This window comes from Oculina patagonica, chromosome 6 (assembly GCF_052425735.1).
Source record: "Oculina patagonica isolate OP01 chromosome 6, crgOcupat, whole genome shotgun sequence".
Taxonomy (NCBI): domain Eukaryota; kingdom Metazoa; phylum Cnidaria; class Anthozoa; order Scleractinia; family Oculinidae; genus Oculina; species Oculina patagonica.
The window spans coordinates 24083073-24109916 of NC_135763.1; the positions used below are offsets into that span (position 1 = coordinate 24083073).

At 35.3% G+C, this 26844-nt stretch overlaps 1 protein-coding gene across 4 annotated transcripts; it reads right to left on the reverse strand.

Moving 5' to 3' along the window:
* Positions 1-26844, reverse strand: LOC144656323 (uncharacterized). 4 transcript variants are annotated; one of them, XM_078516551.1, is made up of 11 exons: positions 26638-26844; positions 14933-15264; positions 12771-13490; positions 9174-10302; positions 8396-8563; positions 7611-7756; positions 6656-6797; positions 5521-5864; positions 3708-3912; positions 1975-2585; positions 1-1321 (listed from the first exon to the last, which is right to left on the reverse strand). In XM_078516551.1, exons 1-11 carry the CDS (start codon positions 26753-26755, stop codon positions 1286-1288), a joined length of 3951 nt encoding a protein of 1316 aa, XP_078372677.1. In that variant the 5' UTR covers positions 26756-26844; the 3' UTR covers positions 1-1285. The 4 variants fall into 4 exon arrangements, with proteins under 4 accessions (XP_078372677.1, XP_078372678.1, XP_078372679.1 ...); XM_078516552.1 differs by lacking the exon at positions 26638-26844 and adding an exon at positions 20100-20326; XM_078516553.1 differs by lacking the exon at positions 26638-26844 and adding an exon at positions 15651-15667.

Genomic DNA, 26844 nt, shown 5'->3' on the forward strand with positions numbered 1-26844 from the left:
TTTTTAAATGTTACTTTATTGTAGCTTTAAAACAAACAAACGTCTGTATCTGCTCTTGCTCTATAAAGTAAAAGTCCTGTGACAGAACACTTCCCAAACCAGAAATAAATTGACACATTGTAACACAATTACAACAAAAATCTTTGGTTGTAAAACCGTTGTAATATTATCACTAAATAAACTTGCAACACCAAAGAAAATAGGTAATTAAAGAAAACTAGTTTAGTATCACTTTGACCATCAGTATTATTCTAACTATCAGTAAGAACCAATTTTATGCTTAATTTAAGCAAAAATTAAAATGAAGTAACTTACTACTTGAATTACTAAGATACAATTGCAATGAGATAACAAATTTCCTTCTATATATAAACTTCGGTATGAAAAGAAAATATACAACTTAAAAATGGGCTGAAGGAATGGTAGTTTAACTTCTATTATATACACATCATATATTAGCTATTTTCAGTTGTGCGGTAACTAAAAGAAGAAGCTTTTCTTATTAAAAGTAACTGAAATAAAACTCTCAGTTACATATTACCTTGATAAACTAAATAGAGAAAAATGAATTCTCTGACAAACAAAAGAGTCGTCACATGGTTAAATATTACGTTAAACGCCATTTTTGGCAGGCAAAACAAAGTTACATAAAATATAATGTGGATACAAAACCCTTACATTAAAAAGGAAATATCTTATAATTGTATACATTACGTTTTGAGTAAAAAAGCTTTTCATTTTTCCATTTAGACATAGGTGAATTATTGCTTAGGAACATTAATAAAATGTGGTAACAATGCTTGTTATTTGATTATAAACATATATATTGAACACGTAATATCTTCTATCCTTTGTAAGCCACAGTTAAATTTGTTCACGACACAACAGTTTAAAACCACTAACGAGGAGCTAACTTCCAGGATTTTTTACAACGCATCTCAAACCAAAATCGTTTAATGTAAATCGAAATAACAGATGGTTACGCATGTCATTAACACAATAATGTGTAAATCAATTGGAAACTTTGTCACACCATTTCCACCAAGAAGTGTTCAATCAAAAACATTTGACCTGATAATTTGATTAATGTTGATTAGTGCATTCCCCTATAATGGAAATTTTAGCTTTTGTTTTGGAATTCCAATTTGGAAGTCTAAATATCCGAACGTCTGGTTTAAAAATCTAGGAGAAAAGGTGTGACAATTGCAGTTGCAAATTGATTGACAAAATAAATTTGAAACGGAATTATTTCGCACTCCAGCAGGTGTCTTGGAAGTAATTGGCATTACTTTTCACTTGTTTTCTTCATCTGCTCAAATGCCTGAAAAATAAAAAGCATTAACAGATCTTGTTAGTTCGGGTCAGTTTAGTCCATGCGGTTAACATTTGACGCCGAAATTTCACTTTACATTATTGAATGAGTATTTCTGTATCATTTCTATGTTTGGAGCTGCTATTGACAGAACACTCCCCAAATGAAGTGTCCTTTAAGTGAAACGCTTTGAGTACCCTAATGTTTTTAATTATCATTCGTGACTCGCGTGCTATAAGAACATTAAAAGAATGATAAATTTCCATTAATCTCGCATCTCTTTGAATTTCTGTAAAACAGAAAAATTTTATGGTGCAAATAAAGTGGCAGTACACAAAGTGAACAGGGCAGTTGCTAGCTGTGTGTGCCTGACTGAAGGGACTGCAGGTAATTTTTTTTAGTTAAAAGACTAATCTGGTTGTTACTGGTTAAGGGACTAGAAGTGGACGTGTTGTATCTCTTTATTGATGATTTACTGCTAATTTGCCTCTGAAAAATTGTTACACATCGTGCACATGTCACATATTCAATGTTCCTGCTGGTTTTAACCACCAGTAACACTGGACAGTAGAACAAATGCATTACAATTTACGAATACATGATATGTTATGACTAATACGTTTAATATTGTAATGTTGAGAGCGTCTCAATTTATTTCCTACCTTGATCTGCGACAAAACGCTTCCTTTCTGGGCAAGGTCTTTTTCTGCCTCCGAAGGCGCTGCTGAAGAAACAAGCTTAGGTGCAGGGATGTCTGCTGATCCAAGCTTACATTCTCTGCTATTTTTTCGTAGAAAAGGCTTGTTTGGGTTTGGCGATGAGCTCTTTTCAGGTGTCTTTTGGTATCTTAACTCCATGACTTTCAGATTTTTTGTTTCACTCTCAATTTCCAACAGTCTTTTCTTTGTTTTTGCTAAGTCACATTGGGACTCGTGGAATTCTGCATCAGCATCTGCAGTAGCTTTTGACCTGGTGGTGGACAAACTAAAAAAGATTTTCCTGTCCTTGGCAACTCCGATCCTCTTTTTCAGGTTTTCCATCTTTTTCAAGAGCTCTTCTTTTTCTTTTAGCAAACTTTCCATTTTGGCTGGATAACTTGCATTCTCATTAGTTTTCGTAACAGTGCGAGGATCTTCGAAATTCAGTCTGCTTAGAGCGACTAAAGAAGGTTTCTTTTCTCTAACACTTTGGCTACCCTCTTTTTTAAGCTGTTTGGCGTAGTTTTGAAAAGCTTGTTCCGTTTTTTCCAACACTTCCCTTTCTCTATCAGGATCTGGAAAAGAAAGTTACTAACTTTAGTTATAAGTAGTTTTAACATGATGTAACACGATCGGTTGACACTTTTAAAACTAAGCTTAAAACGTTTTTATTCAATAATGATCTTTAGTATTTTTCTTTTTTAATGAATTTTAGTATTTTATAATGAACTTCAGTATTTTTTATGAATTTTAGTATTTTTAATGAATTTAGATTTTACGAATTTAGTATTTTATCCTATTGTAATTTTAAATATTTTTACTTGTAAGGGCATTGAGATTTTTAATGTAATGCACTAGAAATAAATTATTATTATTATTATTATTAATGGAATCAGCTATCAGCTTGATAGTCTCTATAAAACGCATATCAGCTTACACAAAAAGAAAAAAAAAACATTTTACCAAAGTTTTGGGCATAAGATTGTACTGACACGTGTTTCATAGGCCACAGTAGAAAATACTGGGTATACGCAGGGCTCGACAAACGTTCCGTCCGGGCCGCCCAGGACAAGCACATTTTCTCCTGTCAAGCAATTAATTAGCTTTCATACTCACTTGCTGCTGAGCAAAGGCCCAGGCAGGCAAGTCGTCTGCCGACTAAATTATGACTTTTAAAAAAGTAAACTAAGGCAAGCAAACTTGGGGAGTTGTTTGCCCTACGGGCAAATTCAAGTAAACAAGCCCTGTATACGAACACCAGTAATTGCGATTACCTAACAAAGTGTTGTTGTTTTTTAACGAAATATAACAAACAAAAGCCGCTGTTGTAACAACTTGTAAGAAAACTTTTGCTTCGTTATCAAGAACTTGTCCAGCAAACTAGCTATTTGTTAGTCATCAGCAGGTCTTTACTCGTCCACAATAGCTTTTAAAAGAATTCGTAAACTGGCCAAGGCAAGCTGTGATAATTTTATTAGCAATACCGCAAGATAAATAGGGGAAAAGAAGAACATGAATAAAGTACTGCATTTTTTTTGTTCACCTGGCTATTGGGACAAGTTATTGGGGAATGCAACAAGCAAAATTATCGTTACGTGACAGAACACTTGAAAAAACATTCTGAAGTTTTTATCTATGAAGCAACTAAATTTTATTGTTTTGCCTAACTACTTTGCCAATCGCTACAAATTGTTTACCTTGACTTGAATTTGATTCCTTTCTTTCTCGTTCCTCAACATCCCTCTTCTCCACAACAACTTCTTTCTTTGTTATTACCACAGTTTCTTTTGTAACCTTTGTTACACTAGTTGTCTTTTGCTCAGTGTTCGACCCGCTTTGTTGACTGCTTTCATACAAACTCTTCTTAGCCAAGATGCTTTGTGATACCTCGTGTTTCCCAATCTTAAACAGAACAAGAAGAGAAATCGATGAGTTAAAATTCAAGATAAAATGAAAACTTAAATTTGTCTTCACAAAATAAACCACCCGGTTACTAACAATTATGTAACGACACGTATTATTTATAGACACAGGCATGGTAATGTCATCCAAAACAAAGGCCCTTAAAATACACAAACAGTATTCTCTCGGATTGTTTTCTAGGAATAGGTTCCTAATATGCATGAAGAGAAAACAGAATCTTGTCTTTCGTTCGCAACAACAAAAGTTGCATATTTAATCATTAATTAACACTTAATACAAGGTAGCACATCTTTTGGTAGAGCGGTTTTCACTTGAGTGTCGAAAGTAAATTGCGTTTGCTTTGGTTTTGCATTGCTACGCTTAGTGATTGGCTTAAAAATCTCGCGCCACTTTCTCAGCCAATCAGAACTAAAACCAAAACCAATCGTGACTCGCTCGCGCACGTTTTCCCGCGCTTCGTGCCAGCTACATGTATTTGCTTCGAGTTTTGATTGGTTCACTGGATTGTCCGTGTCTTTTGTGATTGGCCGAAGTAATTACATTGGTTTTGGTTTTACGACACTCAATTGAAAACTGCTCTATGCGTGTTAAGCAATTAGGTACATGTTTAGATATCTCAGGAAGCCCACTAAAACAATGCTAAAAAAAAATATTGGGTTAGCAAGTAAATGATTAGTGTTAGCAGCTGGGTTGCCCTGTGCTAACTTTAAAAACTAATATAAAAAATTACAAGGCTGATTACTATTAAATCCGTTCACTATTACACTTACTGGCCTGCAAAAAATTTCTTGCCTCTAATAAAGTTTGACGCTTATTTTACATGTAAATGCGTATATTATGATCAATAAAAATTGTGCTCACATGATAATTATGAAAATAAATTACAAATTAATTAACAGCTGTAAAATGTAAAGCCGTCATTTACACATTATCCTAAATGCGTTTCTTTTATATATATCACTTTGTTATAAATGAAAAATTGCATACATGTGTACAGTATAGTCTTAGTAGAGCGGAGCGGTTAGGTTTCACGTAATCACACACATATGACGGTTTCATAAGTTGTTTGCATGTACTTTGTGGTTTAAATTCGATTTTGGTTTGAATTTTTTTTAACCCGTTTGATTTTTACTTTCCTTTGCTTCATATTCATTATCATTACCTGAAACAAAGGAAAATAAACATCAAACTGCAGAACATTAACAAAGCTTCAAACAGACCTCTCAAGTCACATGATTTTGTCGTGAGACTCACGGTTTTCACTTCAATCTCACGATGAGACACAAATACCACGGTAAACAGTCACAAGTCACTTGATAAGCACCTGGTTTGTAGGTATTTTTGTCCTTCAGTCCATCAATCTCCTGCTTTTTACTGAAATCTCCAGATTCAAGTGCTTTGAGGTTGAGAGGTCTGCTTCAAACTAAAAGCAACTTTAATTTACGATACCATAACCCACATCGCTCATAGAAAGCTTAAACAATAATATATAGCAATTCAGTATTCATGCTGTCGAAATAAATCATATGCTCCCTACTCAACAACTTTAAATGTGTGCTGCAGCGTATAATGCAGATGCTTACTAACCGGCTGAGAACCTTCCTCTCCTTTTTTAAGTGCCTCTATTTTCTGTTGAACTTTTAATTCAACTTCCTTCTCCTCACTGCTGGGTTCTCTAACCAACTGAAGGTAATCATCTGGCTCTTCATCATTTTCAACACCAACTTCCTGCTCTTCTGTTTTCTTTTCACCATCTCCATTCAAAAGATTTTCTGTTGCGGAGTGTCGATCAACATAACTGGCTTTGGTGTCGTCTTCATCCTGGTTTTCTGTTGGAGAGGTTGGAGTATTTTGCCTGTCAAATGATTTCTTTTTGGTTGATTTGGCGAGGGAGCCAGCAAGTTTGTGGATTCCAGCTGTCAGCTTAGAACCTATAAAGCAAAACGAAAACAAATCAATGATTTTAAAAAAACCAAGTCTTGTTTAATTATATTTTACTTATTGATGAATTCCCTTTTTTTCTAAAGAGGACTAAGTGTGATTTTAAATTAAGAGCAAAATTAAAAATTTAAGTGTGATCAAAATCTTTCTCCCAAATTAGACACTGTCAAGCAGACAGTATTTTCTTGATGTAGCACAAACTTCCGACAAGTTGCAATAAAAAAAGTGTCAGTATAACAATGTTGTAAAGAAAATTAAACTAAAATTAGCGCAAATTGACAGGCAATCCTGCAGTTAAATGAAATCATACATACAGCTATTTTGAGAAACGTTGTCGGAAAAAAGCACAAAACTGCACAAGCCAATCCCTAAAGGTAGTATGGGTAGACGTATTGAGCTACTGCACGTGTTAAGTACTAATGAGATATAACCAAATAAGCGCAATTTTCAGGTTTTCTTTCTTTTCAGACATGTAGACACAAGGTACGTTTAGACCCCTGAAGTTCAGAAGAATTTTTCCTCACTCAAAGGCATGCGAGAGTAAAAGTAAAGCTACAGATATAGGCCTCCTGAGAAGAAAAACAAATTCTCTACGTGCAAAAATACAACTTGTAAATTTCCTCTAGGCCAATATGCAAAATTCCAGTGAATACCCAGACCACCTTTCGGTCTTGTCGCGTGCACTTTGATGTTTTTTTCCGACAAACTTTCTCGAAATAGCTGTATATAAAGAAAAATAAACTTAATTGACTATTTTTAACTAAATTTAAGGTATACTTACTGGCTTCTCCTTTGTAGACCTCAACACGCATTGCTATATGGTTGTGCCATGACTGGGGCTTAATTCTTACGTAATGAGCATTTACAGCCATCTTAAGCATGTTAGTCACCACTGTGTCAGGATCGTTATTACCCTGAAAAACCTGTAACCAGACACAATAAAAAACTAAGAGAAACTACATAAACACCAAATCTTTAATGGGGTTACCATGGCAACCAGCGTGTTTTTGAGAAACTTAAAAAAAATTAATTGATAGTAAATACCCAATATACACTTTCTAGTACTGCCTGAGTTCATGATATATAACCAAATGCTCAACAAAATATTGCACTTTGGTTACAGTGTATGTTACGAAAATTGCCTTGTCTCACAGTCCCTAGAGAATACCACTCCTGTATATTTTATAACACTGAGTTGTTGTTATTAAGTTACTATGCAATGGTACTAAAAACAGATCTTATGGAAGGTTCCAAAATATTGTATGTTTTTCTATAAGTAAGTGCTTAGAATGGCTCGTGTAACGAATATTAAGATGCGTATACAAGTAGCGGTGTGCTGAATACATTAAAAAGTGTGTCAAATTAAAAAAATGCCAAGTATAGCCAAGTGCCTGTATGCTGGGCAGGGAAAAGAATCTAACACAAGTTACCATGACTTGTGAAGTGAGAATAAATCTGCTTGTTGTTGTTTATAACAATCTTGAATTATGTCTTCAAAGATCCTCTTTGGACTTAGTTTAAGATGAACATGTACATGTACCAGCAGACCATACCAGTTACAGTTGCTTCCAATCTACTTTCCAAGTTCATTTACAATTACAATAGTAACAATTTTTAGAGTGTATCTATTGACATGCAATGCCCTTCAATGGTTAACTCTGTTCTGACAACACAGATCTCATCTGTACTTGTTTAATAACAGTCAATGCCCACAAACAAACAAAATTTTTTTTTACCTTGGCTATCCCAAATTCTTTGTAATTTGTCCAGTTTTCACCATCCTTGCTGTACGCCAGAGTATAAGTCTTTACAAACCAGCCTCCTTGGTCTATGAATCCTGGTCTCCCTTGTGAAGCCACTCCACATACCTTGGTTACCTCACCTGAAGACAGAGCATAATGGTACATGAATTTTACCTTACTGAATGACTTCTTTTACTGCTGGCTCACTCAGGCACAAAGATACATGTAGGTAAGTAACAGGCAAGGATGGCATACAATGCATGATATACAATGCAGCGCTGACAATACAATGCAGGAGTATAAGCCTACAATCCTAGACAAAAGTCCTTGGGACAATTACAGGAATAGTGCTCAGTGACAAATCTTTTAGCGTTAAGAATTAACTCATTGTTTAATTTTACGAGCCCCCCTTCCCCCTAAACAATGTTGAGATATTGTCACCAGTATGGTGGATGGAAATCAACATTGAATTGGGGGTGGGGAGGGGGAAGTCAGTACAATGTCAATTTTTTGTCGAATTGGTTAAGTGTTCCAAGACTTTTGTCTACGATTGTAATTCAAACTTGCAACTTCTGGATCAAAAAGCTTACAACACTCCCATTTCTGGTGGATTTCCAACAGTCATTCAATCAAGCAATTAATCAATCAAAAAACAAAAACTGTACTTTTTATTGATCGTTTCTTGTTAAGAAAAGTTGTTTACTTTTATTCCAGTGTTTTATGTGGTAAGCCTGACCAATCTCTGAAAAAAAAAAACATATATTTTGCTGTACTGTTACCTAAGTCAATCTGAAGATACTGCTGCTTGTCATTGGTTTTTGCACACCAAGCTCCATCTGACAAATTGAGTCTTCCAGCACAGGGCTTTGAAGAACTGTCCAGAAATGATGATGCTGTGATGGCACTGTCCTCTATACTGCCATCTGATACACCAGCTGGCATGGGACCTATAAGAAGAGTGAATGTGTTCAGGTTGGTCTTAGGTTTATTTCACAGTCATATATTTTAACCTGTTACTTGTTATTACCTCCCTGTAAAATAGCTACAGGAATTCAAGATATACCAGTAGTAATAGTTTTAACCTCCACTTATGGACAGTTCCTGAAGGTGGACATTTCCTGAAAGCAGACACTTAGTCATGGTCCCAGCCATGTACAAACACTGCATGTGTGACTGCCTGCAGCACTGGGCAAACATCGATGAAACTAAATTTTGTCAAAAAATATAATATTGTTGCCTGGTATTTGTGTAGTCCTCATCTGGTAGGTTAACAGTTTAACTGTCAAGCTTGTCCATATACTTCTTGTATTTTACACCAAAATATGTAATTTACACACATTCATGCATATAAAGGTTACATGTTGTCCCAACTGGTAAATAAAGGTAACTGGATTTAATAAGGCACTACCCCGCATGACTGTACAGGTACTTCCATATTAAAAGATGCCACATCTCAAGTTTCTACAGTTGTACATGTATTTCCCAAATGTGGTAGAAACTGCAGTCCTCTAATGTGACAATTAATGTGACTACAAAAATAGTGCTTGGTGCACTGACCTTTGCTTGCTTTATCTGTATGCTTGTTTTGAACACCAGCAGTGGTTCCCTCCAACTTGCCACTAGTAACACCATCCCATTTGATAACTTTGTCTGCATGTGCTACTGAACTGGTCACCTCTTCATAAATTTCATCCTCATACTCCCCTGAATTATCGCCACTCTCCCCATCAGCTTCCGCCTTTGCTCCTTCTGGGCTTCTTGGAGGTGGTAGATCAGGCGGGACAGGCGGGAGAGGTCCCAACTCCAACTGACTTGACGATGGAGATACTTGCTTTAAATCGCCAGCAACAGTGGTTGAGGGTACAACCTCCATGTAAAGATCTTCATCCTCTGTATCCATGCTTTGATTGTTATTTTCTAGCTGAATTTGAATATTAGGCTTCTCCGTTGCTGTTGGTGACTTCTCTAAACCTGGAGAAACTATAGGAGTCACATAATCATCTTCATCTTCTTGATCAAAAACCCCAGAACTTGTATCTGTTGGCGATACAGCAAGCTTTATAAATCCAGATTCTATCAGGAAAGCTTTCTTCCATCGCTCCCAGTCTTTTGCACTCTTGGCAACAAGAGTAAACTGTGTTGAACCATCTCTGACTACCTGAATGGCAAGCTTGTTTCTTTCTTCCTCTCCTGCTTTAATTTCACATCCATCCAAGTCCACCGTTGTCTCAGGGTCATCATCTTTTATTGTCTTATAACAATGCAGCTTTTGTTCTCTGATCAAGAACCAGCGTTTGGTGCTATCATTTAACTTGTGCGCATACCCTGCCAAGGCAACTCCATCCTTGGGGCTGGAGAAGAGCTTGCCCTTTTTCGATTTTTTCTTAAGCCAGTGAAAGAACTGTTTCTTCTTTTTAGCTTTCTGTTGTACTGGTTGTGTTTGAGGACTTGGTGATACACCACCTTCGTCTGAAGAGCCTGAATCAAATTCATCTGTAGCAAAGCCATCATCTTGAAACCCTTCACCTCCAGTCTTTAAGTTTACCACTGCTTCATAAATATCATTGCCAAATTGCTCACCATCAACTTCATCTGGTCTCTTTGGTAATTCAGGAAACTCTTTTTTCACAGGTCCATTTTCCAAAGGCTCTGCATTCACATAACTTACAGGTGGATTATCTTCACTCTGGAAAACCAAGCAAAATAATTATGTTCATGAGCTTATTCTAACAAGCAGAACACAAAGGAAAGAAAGTTACTTATTTGACCATTTTAATTACAAATGTTAAATTTTGTTCATACAATTTAGTGCAATACAATGATTTTAAACAAAAACTGGTTTGCAGTTTAAGAAGTTTAAATGTACGTCTGTACACAAACATAATACACAAATAGTACAAATGAATGTGAAACAGGAAATAGCTGAACAAATTAATTGTACAATTTCTGATAGGCATGCACAACAAGAATACTGATAATTCTGTCAAGAAAAGACAAAAAACAGCTTGGCTTCATAAACTTGGGTTAGAGAAAATTGATTTACATGATATCACAACATCCGCTTTGAAATTTGCTTCTTTCATCCACTTATAGGCAAGTTGATCAAATTTTCTGATACAAGGAAAAACTTGCTCCTTACAAAACAACAGACTTCTTTCCACCAAGCACGCACCATCTTCTTTTCTCTAAAATTTACCATAACAACTGCAGTAATGTTGCGAAAATACACTGTAGTTTGGTGACATAAGTCTTATCAATACATTTCATACGAACTGCAATATTTCCAAATATCACTTTTAAGATCTGGTAAATTCAATTAATGCACGTACACGTATCCTGATAATGAACCTCTGGAAATAAGCAACAAACTTCAATTAAACCAGCCATTCCCAAAGACGATGGTTGACCTTTGAAAAAGTAATGTATAAAACAAATCCTTATATTTAACAAATTCCTTCTCGTGCCAACAACATTTTGCAATTTCCAAAGTGCCACATTTGCATATTATTTATCCCAATATAGAAACTCGATATTGAAATTGCTTTACTTAGAAACTTGATATTGAAATTGCTTTACTTCAGACATGTGGCTGGACGATGTGGCAACAAATTGATTCTTGGAATCTGAAGATCTGTGACACTAAGAACTTTTGGTTTGTGGGCAGGCCAGTAGGAATTTATCCCAATATCACATGCAGGAACATTTTGCTCATTTAATTGCGACAAATCGAAAGTTTGTTATATTGTTAGTAGTTTTGTGCATACAATGAACAAAAGTTTTGAACCAATTATAATAGCGTTCACTTCAGGTAGTAAATATTACATTTATTCTTGATTCAGTATCTGTTGCTAACAATCATAATTTTAAGCAAAATATTGCATTAAGTGTATTTTGACCTACAGTGTAAATTCATCTTAATATAAAGGTAAGAGTTATTTTGATGATATCATTATATTGTCAACTTATTGATAACAGTGATATACTTAATATGCTATTAAAGAGTAACCAACTCTTTTCCGGTGTAGTGCTGATTAGGCTATCACTGTTTTAATTGGTAAATGATTAGAGCTGCTTGGTAAAAAAATTTAGGAGAAACGGAAGAGTATAAGGTGAACCTGAGGTAGGGCATGCCTTTTATCCAAGTTGGTTTGCAATTTAGAAGTTTTGTGGATAATTCAGATTTTAACACTTGCCAGAAAATAAATCTTAGTACAGTTTATCCATTATTAAAGGAGCTCATTCCTGAAACTTGAATCTTAATAAGTCATTATGTATTTTTTGCTAAGAGCACATTTGCTTGGGATCTATCTGGAAAAAGAATTATTGGAACAACGCCAGTATAACTAAGCAGTTGTTTGAGAGTAATATTTCTAAACTGTCAGCTTTTCAATCTGCGACTGGGAGCACAAATTAATACCACTGAATATACATGTATTCTTATTGTGAGTTTGCCAGAAAATATCCATACCCAACCCACAGAAGGTAAATTCCAAGGGCCAACTTTTTTAAAGGAAAGTATCAAAAGGTAAGTGCAGGCAGTTCAAAACAAAAAACCTTACATGGGGGACGTATGGATATTTTCTGGAACAACACATTCAAAAAAACATATTGTAAGAACATAGTCTTATTCTGGAATATCCCAAACAACACACCCTAAAATAAGTCCAAATAAACACCTCCATGTATATTAATCATTTGGAATGCAATCTTGGATCACGCTTTGATCCATAATGGTCAATACAGAAAATCAAACTTTTGATTGCAAGGCCAAAATTTAGACTGGTTAAAAAGAATGCTCTACACAGATAGAATTTATAAGTGAGACTGTTAATAAAAGAGGGATTTACATGTAACTTTAATAAATATTATTTAAAGTTTTAAAGGGGTTATAAGACTATCAATTTTGATTCCTTTAAAAAGCCACAGCAATTTTATAACAAAGCCTTAAGTTCTTCCCTAAAATGATCAAATTCTTTACTCTCACAACTTGTCAACTTTAAGAAAAGTTAGGAATAAATCATTACAAGCATTCCAGTAGGTTAAAACGTCTATAGTTATAAACAGTTGAGACAAAGAAGAATTAAATTCAATTTAAATCATCATTAGTCATGGTTATCAAAGATTTTAAGCATTTATACAGTTAGATCCCTTTACCTCATTTACCCCAGAAGAATTCTTGTACAACTGAGATGAATCGGGATTAACATCTGATTTTAAAAGGCAAAGAGGTGCTTGATCCTCTTCGTCCACCGGCTCTTCCTCCTCCTCCATTATTGATTGCATTAGAGGTGCTTGTGGGGCAACAGAGAGTTGTTTTTCATCCGAATGTGAAGCCTGAGTGGAAGAGTGTTTACCAGCAGAAGCTGCTATTGTAAGAACTTTCATCCACTCTTTCAGTTCATCATTATTAGAAGCAACAAAAACCCATGGTGCCATGCCAGACTGTGTCAGTCTAAACACGGGCGTGCGCATAAGTCGGTCGTCCAATGCAATCTGACAACAAGGCATGATGATAACATCATATGCTACTTCATCTGGATCTTGTGAAGGAAATATGCACAGGTGTTGATCAATAAGAACACACCACCATAATTTTTCACTGTGCTTTTCTTTAAGAATGCCTGCAAAGTCTGGCTCAGTCAGATCCTCAAGGGAAATGTCAAACAACGCTGCACTGTCTCTCTTGCGACTTTTCCGTTTATTGACAGGGGATCGATTAGATGTGTTTAATCCACCCGACACATTTAGGGCTAAATTACTTTGATCATCATCATTATCATTGTCTGATTCATCGTCCTCTTCTTCAATTGGGTGATAAATAACAAGTTCACGTAAGTCATTTAGGTTTAATTCCTCATGATCCAAATAAGAACCCTGTTTACGTTAGAAGTTAGAAGGAAGAAGAGTAAGTTAGTGTTAATCAGTTTAAGTTTTAAACTTTAGATTGGAAGTAATGTCATAAAACAATTACTTAAATCATTTCTTTACAATTTTTGTGTTCAATTTAAAATCAGTTAGCAGGGTACCCGTAAGTCTGCTCCAAGTGTAATGTTTAGTGTTTTTGGTTATATTTTTTTTGTTTTTTAAAATTTTCATTGCTTCCAGCCTGGAGTACCGATAGGAAGATAAAAGAAGGCGCATGTAATTAGCTTTGAAATTGACATCTCTTTTGTTAATTTGTTTTAAATGAACATCGCTTTTAAATTGTTTATGGTTTGAATATACTGCACTGGTTTCGGATTAGTGACTTTCTTACTTGAAAACTGATGCATAGCTGCCAAAAACCATTTTTTATAATTGCCATGGTGACTAAATTATGGTTGCAGTCTGGAGCAACAAAATTTATTTGCATTACAGAATTAATTAAGGGTTTATTGCAGGTGAACCTTATTTCTTAGGGAACACTTAAATATGTTTTAATTGTGATGTTATTGCACTTTATAATTTGAACAGATTCTAGTTCACCTAATATTTAGTTTAAGAAGGATTTTCCAATAATTTATCATATTAGGTGGCTTAAAACTTAGTACAAAGCACTTTGTTTAAGATTAGTTAGAATGAATTAAAGCAGAATCGATTCCATAAATTTGATTGACTCAATACCTCAAGTTATAGTGACCACTGGTAAACATTACTCAAACATTTAATACCATTGATAAATAACCCTCTTTTCGATTCTCAGAAGATAAGTAACAAGTAATGGCCACAAACGCCTTTTTTGGAGCCTGTTGTAGCTCAATAGGCTAGTGCTTAACTCTGGTCTCCATAGCTTTAAGCAGCCAGCTAGGGTTATTGATGCTCTCCCTGAATGGGATACAAGTTTTATGGTTCACCCCCAGCATTTTGCCAAGTTTCCTTAACATTTTGCCAATACCCATTTTATACTCTAAGATGTAGAGAGACACTGCAAGAGTAATCCCGCAGAACACAACCCAGTGACTCTAGCCAGCACTGACCAACCCAGGCCACTTGCAGATGCTGAGCCGAGGCAGTAACTATTGGCCACCCCATCTCCCAACAGGGGTCCTTACATACAGAAAATGAATTGCAATTGAATTAAGCCCTTCTCCAAGTCATATGAGTACAAGCTACAGTAGTTATAAATATATGTAATATTTTTGTGCTATCACAACATAAAGAAGTTGAGAGTTTTCAACAAAAAAAGTCCTATTCTGAATATAAATTAAGGCTAATGGACATCAGCTGAAGACAGATTCTACTTCTTCCTAAAATTATTGATTACCTCATATAATTATTATTACAGTAACTGTTCATATGAAGTACAGTTGTAACAAAGCAAACCTAAAAATGCACACCTTTTTTGTTCTGCCTGTTTGCCAGGATTCTGAATTCTCAGATTGTCCATAACTGGACATATCTGGAAGAGAACCACTACGAGGAATCCCCTCTTCGCCAATGCCATTGAACTCACTTGTTTCATTCAGGGATTGACTTGAGAGTGACAGCCCAGCATTAAGAAGACTATCATCCCTCAGATTGTTGTTCTTCATGTTGTTTAGAGAATTATTCATTCCTTCCACAAGGGTGATACATTCTTTTCTATGCGTGTCAGCTTCATAGCTGAGTGATTCCTTTGGCAGAATGTTCTGAAGAAAAGTACTTAATTTGGAAAGCCCTGTATGAAATTCTGTGAAATAGAAAGCAATAACTGGATTAGTTAAATTTTCTGTCAGATGATTGCAATTTAAAATCAGTTCCCAATAGGAGAGAAGGTAGAAATTGAGTCACACTTTCTAAAATTTTATGACTGTATGGTTGGCCATCCATATAATTTACCAATCATGCAGTTTAGACCATATATTAAAGAAATGTCATTGTATTCAGTGGTTATTGGTAAGAGGTTTTCCAAAGTCAGCTGACCAATTGGCCAACAAATTACCATTTACAAGTCATTTCAATGTCAAAACAAATTAATTATAGGAAAAATAAATTTAACTTAATTAAATAAAATAATTAAATAAAAATTAAAGTAGAAATTTAACAAAATAAATCTAAATTATAGGAAATTTTAACCTCAATCCTCTAGCTATCCACTGATTCCACATTACACTCATCTGAACAAAATATTAACCTCAGCAATGGATATCCACAACAATGACTGATTGCTTTGATGTTAGTATTTTACAGTATAAAAAAGCTGTTGAATTATATTTAACAACATCCCTTTGAGATTCACAATCTTTTAAATATTACGATGTAGGAATATAATTATTAAATAAAATAACATTTATTGGGAACTTTAAGTGTTTCTTTTTTCTATTAATTATTCCAGTCGATCACCTAATTTATAACAATTTTGTTGCACCAAGCAGAAGATTCCGTAGTCTTTAAGTAACCAAAAAAATACACAACTCTTTGTTTTGGTTAAAATATTAAAAACTAGAGATTTTTATCAAATATAAAATTTATTAGCTCCTGAAAGTATAGAAGCAAGGGTTTAGAACATAAATTTAATAAAGTCATAAAAATTCCATATTCAAAAGATATTCCAGTTGACAAGTCTATGTTGAAAGAACACAACAGGATAATAATATTTTAAGGAATTAGCATATTTCCCCTTTAAAAGTAAAATAAATATATGCATGAATAAACCGACTAAGCGTGAGAGATTTAAGAGCCAAGCAGCAATTTTTGAAACTGAAATCTACATATGGGAAAGAAATAATACAATGTACTGAATTACCAAATTGCTTGCAGCCACGTTACCATTTCACATCTTACATGTTTGAATGTGAGAAGATTTATGCTTGCAAACACATTAATTATTAATCGCCTCCAGTTCTATGTCTCTGAAAAAAACTATTCAATTGTTAATACTTGTGAATTATTAAAGGATAATAAAATTGAATTCTCTTTTAATTGGGATAAATTTTCACAAAATAACTTTTTTTTTCCAAATGAAAAAAAAGAAAAAGAAAAACAGACTGAAACATATATACAAAATAAATATTAAAAACGTATAGTGCTAATCTTTTCAAAAACAATATTCACAAATTAAAGTGAAATGACGAGACATAGTCATAATAACTTGAAGTAAATATACAGGTCCCTGTGAATTTATTGTAAACAGAAGCTTAATACCCTAAAGCATCTTTTTATAACTATTATTAGACCCTGCCAATTTTTACAAACCAATCAAAATTGATTTCTCGTAGGAGACCCGTCTCCGGCACCATAGGAAAAACTGAAACAAAAAACGAACCCACAAAAAGTGTGCCATGAATGTGACTATGTTGTGGTCTAAATTTATCTTTGGGTTTAGACTCATCCAAGTGTTGTAAATAATGATCCACAAATACATCTATTTTTGGCCAGCAATATGGCATTGTTTTAAAACAGTAAACAAAAAAGTGGATTTGAATCCCACAAAACTAAGAGCTGCCATCCATATGACTATATTGTGGTCTAAATTTATCTTTAGTTTAAAATTTTTCAAACCAGTTTGATTTTGATTTTTCATTGCGTCTTATATTATTAACTGCAATCATAATCTCAAACAAAGGGAAATAAAAATACAACTGAATTGAAATGTTTTAAACCAGAGGGGGGCACAACAACTGCAGTAATTTCACTTTATGATGTTATTTAATTAAGGTTTCACTTTTGACAAGAGCATAGCCAGGGGGATCCTGGGATTCCTATGACCACCAACACCCCTCCCCCCTTTGTGAGATATATTTTTTTAAGTCAACAATATACATACAGAAACCTTACAATTCAGGTGGCAAAAACATGCGGAATCCGAAGAATCAACATGGCATTAAACCTTTCTTTTTCAGTGCTAGATACTCCATCAATGCAGCTGATTTTGTTAGCTTGTACCCTCACCCCAAGACTCACTAGCTCATCCAAAAAATGTCACTTTTAGTAAAACACAGCGTGGATGTTAACACAGTGTGACACCCTTGTAAGTACCCTCCTAGCTACTCCCCTGTTTCAGTTTGATGCAGAATCTGAGAGGACTAAAAAAATTGCTGAATTTTGCTTAGATTACAACGTCGCTAGGTAAGCGAAACAGAGTATGAGGTGATGAAATCTGAGACATGAAAGATCTGATGAAATTGATTGAGATAATAATTAACTACTTTGTTCCCTGATCAAAACAATACAATTTGTCAATTCAAGTTGATAATTAACGTGAAAGATTGAACATTTTTTCGCCATTATTGTTCAGTGAGCTACAAGAAAAAAAGAAATAGTTCACAAACTTTATAATTTTTGTGCTTTGGTTAACACCATTGGCTTTAATTTACATTATTGAGTTAAAATTTAATTAAATTGTAGTATTTCATTTATATGCTTGTTTATAATTACAAGAGGAAATATAATTTCGAAAACCATCAAACCCATTACTTAAAGCATAAAAGTGTGCCTAGTTTTAAATCTATTACAACAAAAAAAAAACAATAATAATATTACCATTAACAAACACCTATAGGGGGATTTGAGTGTAAAAGATTATCTCTAATCTGGAATATCTAGTTGGATTTTCTAACTTATCTAAAGTAAAATCTTCAAAAATGAAACAGCATAAGGAAAAGCTCAGAGCCAAACAAGCATGTTAATTTCTATTTTACTAAATAAAGATTTAATTAGTCAAAAATACAAAACCTTTTTGAAAATTGATATTCACCGCTTTATGTTGCTAGGAGACAAGAAACAACAAACCCAACCCCATCTGCAGATTTCCCATATTACACAATTGATATTCTAATAAGCTTGAAAAAGTATTACTGTTTAAAAACCAAATGTCAATATTTTCCTTCATAACTGCATTGCAGAAACACTTCTTTCAATACACAGCAGAGCTTAAAACTGTGTTAATATATCTTAGTTTTTTTTTTAAAAAAAAGAAACATTTTCTGAATGGCAGCAATTTGGTTTGGCAGTCAGCCATCCAATTTTGCATTTTACTTGTTCCTGTTTACATTCCCTTAGTTTGAAATTTTTCAAAAGTTTCCAAAAATATAGTTTTTTTAAAAACTAAATTATTATTTTCTTTTTAATTTTATATTCAGAAATTTGAATTGAGTGCCACTTAGATTTCTTTTGGTATCTTTTCCCTCTAAGGCACATTGGCCTTTTCACATTAATTTACCAGATGAATGAACGAATGAAAATCTGATAATTAAATTTTATGTATTTCAATATGACTGTATATCCGACGTCAAATTGACAATACAGAAAACGTTTCTTCAAATAATATTCTCTTTTACACTAAAGATACACATTTCATATAGTGGCCTTGAATTTTGACGAGACAAAAGGAAACTAATTCTGTTTATATTTTATTCAGATATTGATTCACAGTGCTGCCGCATATCTCATTCTTAATATCATAAAATAATATTTTAGGCCTTAGGGAGTCCAGCGATTAATAAAGCAGAACTTTTCGTGGAAAAAGAACTTATGCTTTCAGCTGGCAATTTTGGCTAAAAACAAATGAAAGACGCTTGTCTGGCGAAGAGGCGTGAAAAATTATAAGAAGGACGCTAATGTAGGTTTTTCGTCTGTGACCATGAAGAAATCTCAAAAATATATACACAATTATATTTTCGATTTCGGGTTTATAAATAAAAATACGTTTTTATACGAAAATGAAACAGATTTTTAGAATATGGAAAGCAAAAAAAGTAGTTACTTACTATTTAAAGAAGCCAATGATATGCAAATAAACTGATTTCATATTCAATACAAGCAAAGGACACGAACATTGTTATGTCTTTGAGGATAAAACACCGTGCGAGTTCCGAAATAAATTACTCAGTTTTGTTTCTGTAGATCTTGGCGGGTGTCACAAACCAAATTGTGGGTTAAGTTCGCAAAAGAAAGCTTGTCTATTCCTTATTATACTAGCAACTTGTGCATTCATGCTTGCTTTAGAACTAAACTGAAATATTTCCTCATTGGTTTGACAATTCGTAATATAAACTGTGAAAGAGAGATTTTAGTTTTCGAATTTGCACGTGTGGCGAAATCGCAACAAGCTAAGATGCATAGATCACACATCAAAAAGTCGAACCTGAAACTTTTTATAAAAGAAACCTCCCGTTATTCAATCGGTAAAGCTTAACGCCGTCGAAGTTTACGAAAAAAGAGAATCAAGTCCTTCGCTTCGGTTCAATGATATATAAACAACCGTTTGTGAATAGAAGACAATATTAATAAGTTTAGGCATCCTACTATTTCTTAGTTTTGATGCTTGAATAAAAACCCTGTTGGAATCCCGCAAACATTCAAGAGCGATGCCGCACAAACCAAGAAAAAACCTACTTAAAACTAAATGATGTATCTAATTTTGTAATGCTCAAGTGCGTTCGCTCGCATTCTGTATGTTCACACTTCCAAAATCCAACTAGCGAATGTTATACGGGTCATGTCAACACATCAAATAGTGTATTCCAGGCCAAAATTCCAATGCTTCGCATTGAAAAATAGTGCTACACAACTACGACAACTTACCGACAAGTACATCCGCAGATAGTTCTGCCATAACTGCAAACTCTTTCAACGACTGTGGCTTTAGGGATGGCTGATTTCGAACAACACAAAACGTTGTATATCGCGCCCGCCGCTACGATGCAATCAATAGTGACGTTCGCATCAAAAATTTCACCGTAAATTTACCTGGCTATACAAATCTGAGAATCTGATTCACGCGTACCGTTCATTCAGCTTAATACCCGATCAGACAAATCAAGCAGGCAAAGCTGACCTTCAAGATTGAGTATTTCGATTGATTTACAGCAGGGGTGTTACTTGCGCCATTAATTAACCCCTGAGAGAATGAGCGACATTCTTGAGGGCTTTTATTATGTTCTGTCCAACGTGATTGGTCGTCAATGACGTTAAAGAAGATAACTGTCACACCACAGGCGAGAACATGACGTCACGGTCACTTAGCGTGACAGACGTTGACTATATTAAGTTCGACGTTTCTGCAAATTTATTAAAAGAACTCTTTTTATTGCGCGTGAAAACCACTGAGAAGCGGGAAGTTGCGATTATGCAAATGCAAACGTGACTATTGCGGACGTCCTTGTGAACTTAGGAAGCCATATAAGGGATGTTATGTTTATACACACTGAATCGGGAACAAGAATAAACAAATAAACAGGAATTACGCATTGATGTCTTTCTTTGCGGAATTTTTGTTAAGTAATCGTATTACATTCCTTTTACTAAAAAGATTTGCAACTACAAATCACGGTTAAAATCAAATATCCCACAACTCGATTTATTTACTGTAGATCATTACGCAAGCCGGTAAAGCTAATATCAAATTTGTAATACGCGAAGTGCAGTTTCCTGAAAGGTGGATTTAGTTCGTTCACGACAAATGCAAAACGTCCGCTTTAAGTGATTTTACTTGAAACTTGATATCTTTACACAATTCTATTCGCATGGTTCAGTATACATCTCATCACGCAATTTCTTATCGCCAGATTTCGCAGAACTTCGACACATTCTCAAACACGATTGTGTATGTAAGGCTTGTGTGTGTTGCATTAATTTCATGGATTATTGGCAGTTGAATTAACCCCTGATTAGTGCTTTGACCCGTTTCCTGACATTTAAACATTCAACAATCCATCAATCAACATAAACATCCACCCGCGTCCATTTATTAACAGCAAGTATCAAGTTCAGGTCACCGCCGGCAAAGCTGACCCGCAAATGCGCAAAAGCAGCTTGGCGCAGAAAAGAAAACTATTATGCTTCATAGTTTATGTCAACATTGTTTAAGTCTGGCCTGGTTAACCAGACTGAAAAAATGAAATCTAATAGTGTCCACGGGCGCGGCACATTCAGTACAACCGACTTGACGTATGGTGCAAGTATATGACGTCATAAAATCCATAGTCAGTTGAAATCAGTTGAAGGGGTTAGACAACAGTTAGTGTAACAGCTACAGATACAGTGGTAACCTTGTCGAATATTGCAAAATCCACGAGTGCTAATCTGTCATAAAGATATGGGCAATGATAATCTCAACTGCGTTGTCAGGGACTTTCTGAAATGCCTTTTGAGATCTGGCCTTGTTGAGATCGAGATTCCAAATAACAATTTTCCATTACAAATATTTTCACATAAAAGATAAATCAATCTTATCGCAGTTCATCTATTCGACGTTCTATTGTAAAACGTAATATATTGTGAGCGACACCTTAAACAACCATATGGATACACAAGGTTTATTATGCAACAACCAATGGGGATTTCGAAAAAATTATTCAACTGAGAGCCTTTACTTCATTTAACAGAGTCTTGGAGAAATGCACTGGACAAGGGCCAGAAAGTGGGTGTCCATCGATCGGAAAGCTTGACACTGGAACCATACTATCCTAAAGAAAAGCTAAAAGCCATGGTGTATCAGGTGACCTGCTCCTGGCTTGATGATTATATGTCTGCACGTAAGCAGTTTGTCCAATATCAGAATCAGTCCGAGCCCACCATACGTTTGGAGTCCCCCAAGGCTCAATATTAGGGCCCAAATTTCAATCTCGTAACGACCTTCCTGAACGATAAAAGTGTTATTCATGTTTGCGATGATACCACAATTACACAAGGCAAGGACACGACAATATCATCCACACTCAATCTAGACCAGGCACCTGTGTCTAACAGAATAGCCCACGAGAAGAGGAGCCCTGACAAGACAGAGTTATTGTCCCCTGCGACTTTGACTAGCAGTAGCACATAGTACAAAAACATCCAAATGTCTTGGTTACAGACAAGCAAGTATGACACGGGACGTTGTCCTCGCGGAAGTTCCTACCAAAACCAGTCTTGAACAAAACTCATCCCCAGTTCTATATGTATCAGTGGACCCCAGCTTCAGCGGCCCAGCCCTATCAGATACCTTTGGACGTGACTCTGCTACGAGCGGTGTTTGTACAAGACATAAGGGTTTATGGAAAAACCAAAAAAAAAAAAATTTTAAAGTTACTACCCTATTTCGTGCGTCACTCTACAGTACAGCGGAACGAGAGGGGAGAGAGAGGAGCTACGACAAGGACGCGAACTGAGACTCAGCGCACAGGGACCCTAGGACAGTGCCCTAGGACCACCCCAACCGATCCTCTCAGTAGCCCTCCTCCTCTCCTTCCACCCATTTTTATAGGTCAGAGGAGCCACAGGACTTACGCTTGCCAATTTTTTGTAACCTGCTTTATCAAATAAACCATGTATGTATGTATGTATGTAAGAACTGAGCCTATTGTTCTGTTGCTTTTTGGTTCTATGCCGCGGTTTTTGTGTAATTGATGGTTGGCTATCATACTCTCTTCAGAAGATGTTGTATGATACAGTTGAATGTTAATTTGTGGCTTCCTTTTTGTTTACATGTTTCTTGTTTTCTTTTTCCTTTTTTTTTTTTTTGCCTCGATGTCAGTAAAGTGTGCTCCTTTTCTTGGCAACACCCAAGCTGGAGAGCCTTGTTTAGTCGAAATGATCCGAAATCCTCCCTTCCCCACGACAAGTACCGGTGCTAGAACCGGTTATCATGGGGTAGACTGGGTATGCAGAGCAAAGGCCGCCTCGCCGCTCAAGGGACAGTCTGCTCAGTGAGTTAGCATGGTTAGGGAAGCTGGCACCAAGAATATGACGTCATGGTCGTTAAGCGAGACGACCATTTTGTTTGGGGTTTGACGTCTTCCACTAATATCCATAAAAAAAGTTTTAAATCTAACGTGAAAACTACTTATGGTCTTTTAGGAATTACATTGTAACCTAACCACATCATTACCTGACCGTTTGCATTTCCGGACACTTCCTGAAACTGAATCACGTAATTGTGCCATGTAATACTAGGGAAGTTAATGTTTATACAGTGAATAGAGGAGCTAAATAAACAAGAATTAAACATTGCTGTTCAGCTTTGCGGTTTCGTTGCTAAATACACGTGTTACATTCTTTTCATTGAAAAGTTCTGCGACTATAAAACACGGTTTGAATCAATTACCAAGAACTCGATTTATGTTAAGATTGTTACAAAGGTACAGCTGATATCAAACTTGCCGACAATTTTAAATACTCGATATTCTACAGTGCTGACAAATTATCACTTTTTATTAGATAATTAGGAATGTCGTCTCCATCACGGTTTAGGGTGTGGCGGATTTTACAGCTTAGTGCATGGATTAAGTCTGGCTATATCTAACGATTAACACTTTTTAAGTACCGTACAACATTCACGGAATTAAGAATACCCTTTTGCTAAACAAAATTGAAAAACAAAAATAACTTTGTCGGCTCAGATCAATCAACTGCAATGCCGTCGCAGAATTCCAAACGAAGCTTAGTAGATGACGTCAAACAATGTTCGCTCTCATTGGTGTTGACGTCATATTTATTTATAGCCGATGGTCAGGAGATGAACTAAACAAATTACTAAACGGACGATTATCTTGCTTGCCACTGACAATCAAATGAAAATGTGATTTTTTAAAAAAAGCTTCGGAATTCCGGCTTCAAGTTACTTCTGTCACTGTGTAAGCTTATGTGGTTATTTGAAAGAAAGGGAGGAAAAATATGTATTGAAATGTTTTCTTTTAACTGAAAATAACTTGCATGTCCAATATTAAATGTAAGTTCATATTTTTAGCATCCTACTATTAGAATCATTACAAAGAGTTAAACTATTTCACGATATATATTTCATCTCTTGCAGAATGCTAAATCAACTTCACTTCAAGGAAATCAAAAGATAGCTAGTAGTTTATTAATAGCGGAAAAGCACCAAAGCAATAATATTTTTACCGGGAAGGATGGTTAGAACTGAGAAAGTTCGACCTATAAGGAAAAAAGAATTTGAAAATGAAAAACGATGTTCCAAGATGATGACATTATTCAAGTGGATACTGCTAGGTGGGAATTTTTACAAAAGGTGTCCACCCGATTCTCTAAGTCCTCAATCAACCTATTTCAGGCATTACCTCTAAATTTTAATCCTGTGTGAAAAGAAATGCAATGGAAGGCATTTGATTGTAATTTATCAATTGTAATAGCCTTTAGTTCCTTGTTCTTTTGCGGTTCGAGGGTGACGTTTAAAACTATATTGGTCTTGTAGAACTGTACAAAAACTACGCCCTATTTCAGACCAAAGGCTATACAGGGGAGTACCACACCTAGGGCTTTCCACAAGTTGCTCGAAATTTTTCAAAACGTTGCTCGCAATTTCTGAAAAAAAAATCCAAAACGCTGCTTCTATTCAAGAAATTTTTCTCCAAATATATGCTAATTTCCCTTTGAAGGTAAGATTTGTAAGCAGTTTCATGCAATTTCAATGCAACAGAAGTATCTAAATAACATTTTAAGGAAAGAAATTGTTGAATTTTATACAAGGATTTCTTTCACTGAGAAAAATCGCGAAGATATCGGTAACGTCTGTTACTGACTAATTTTGTAATGTTTTAATGCGCAATGAGTCGAAAGTCGAAAAGTCTTCGGATATTCCTCGAAAATCTTCGGCAAACTTCGTTAATCTTCCGAAACGTTTGTATGGCCTTCGAACAATACTTGGACAATTTTCGGAGATCTTTGGTCTAGAAATTGCTCAAAATGCAACAAGTTGCTCGAAAGGAACAAAGTTGCTTAAGGTATGAATTGTCAGCGTGGAGTTGTGAGTAAACTAGCTATACACATTTTTCTTATAAAGCTTATTAATAACGTCATTCTTTTGATGCCGAAAGGATTAACACACAGACTTGAAAGAGCAGGACTTTTTCGATATTTGTGGGTTTACAACGTTTGCGTATTTGAGGTTTATTTTTTTCTTTTATATAAAATTAAAAAGACTAATCTTGTTATTTGTTTGCTTGTTTATTTGTTTTTTGGATCGGTCGGGATCCCGGGATTTTAGATCGGTCAGGATTGCACAGCAGAAGTTGATGAATTTAAAAAAGGCCGGTTGTGCGTGATTACACGATAGATCCATTTCCTTGCGTTCATGAAGACTATTTTTCTTGATTTTATGGCACGACTTTTGGTTTCTATTTGTCTGGATCAGACAAATATAGAAAAGGAGTTTTCAACACGATTACAATCGCATCCGTTTACAGTCGCGTATAGATCGACTCTTCCTAATCAGTTTTGCGCCGCAAATTTTTTTTGTTTATATGAAAGTACGCCCGCATCAGACAACAATCCAAAATTTATTTTATAAACATTCTGAAAAACGAAAGAAGAAGCACGCGGTGTAAATATTCATTGAAAATGCAAAACAAGAAACACATTACGTGCTCTTGGGTAATAAACGACTGAAAGCCATTTCAGCATTAACATAAGCTAACCACAAACAACCTTTTAAGGTTATAGTTTATTATTTCTATATTTAAGACTACCCGATTCAGTAGCAATTACTAAAAGCAACAAGTTCTAGTATTCCTTTTATGGGTGATTTTTCCTCTATTACTCAGAGAGCCATTCCCTTAGGCAAGCAGATGTTTACAGCACATAATCTTTCGACTTCTGTATTAAATGGCCTTCGACCTCATTTTACGAATTTTAAATGTCCAGGCGAGGCTTTTAGTTTTGTCTTTTACTACAGAATCATTCCGAGTTTAATAAGCGACAAGCTGATGCGTGAAAGGAGACTGAAAATGAAACTCTTTGAGTATTTAGCATCAGAATTAAACCTAGACAATATATTTCAACGATAAAAAGAAAACAATTTTCATCTGCGGCAGTGTTTGGGGGATTTGTCGGAATGAAAAGCAGAAGCAAGCCGGAAAATTAAATGAACTCAGAGAATGAATGAAAAAGCATCACCGCATCGAAGCAATTACAACTTCCTGAGGTAACTAAATAAGAATTTTTTATCATTTGCTAAAAATCTAGTTTGTTTTTCCGATTTATGCAAAGCTTGGTTAGCAGACACAAAACTTTGTTTCCGCTCATAGAAAACAACCGATCGAACGTCTTTCGTTCTTTGTGTTTAGCGAGACCCCGTGCGAAGATGGTGGTCGTTTTAAGCAATTCTAAACCATTTTTATCTTACCTTTTATCTTTTCTCTTCCCTTTCTGCCACCTACTGGAATTTTTTCTTTGAGCTTTCCACTAGAATTTCTGTATTTGTTCGATGAATGACGCTCGTTATTAATCCATTTCACCTGCATCTAGCTGAGCTAAGGCTGATGGGATTGAATCTTGCCGTGACATCTGCGCCGCGGCTGACGTTTGGCGGGAAATATGTTGTTTTGTTTTG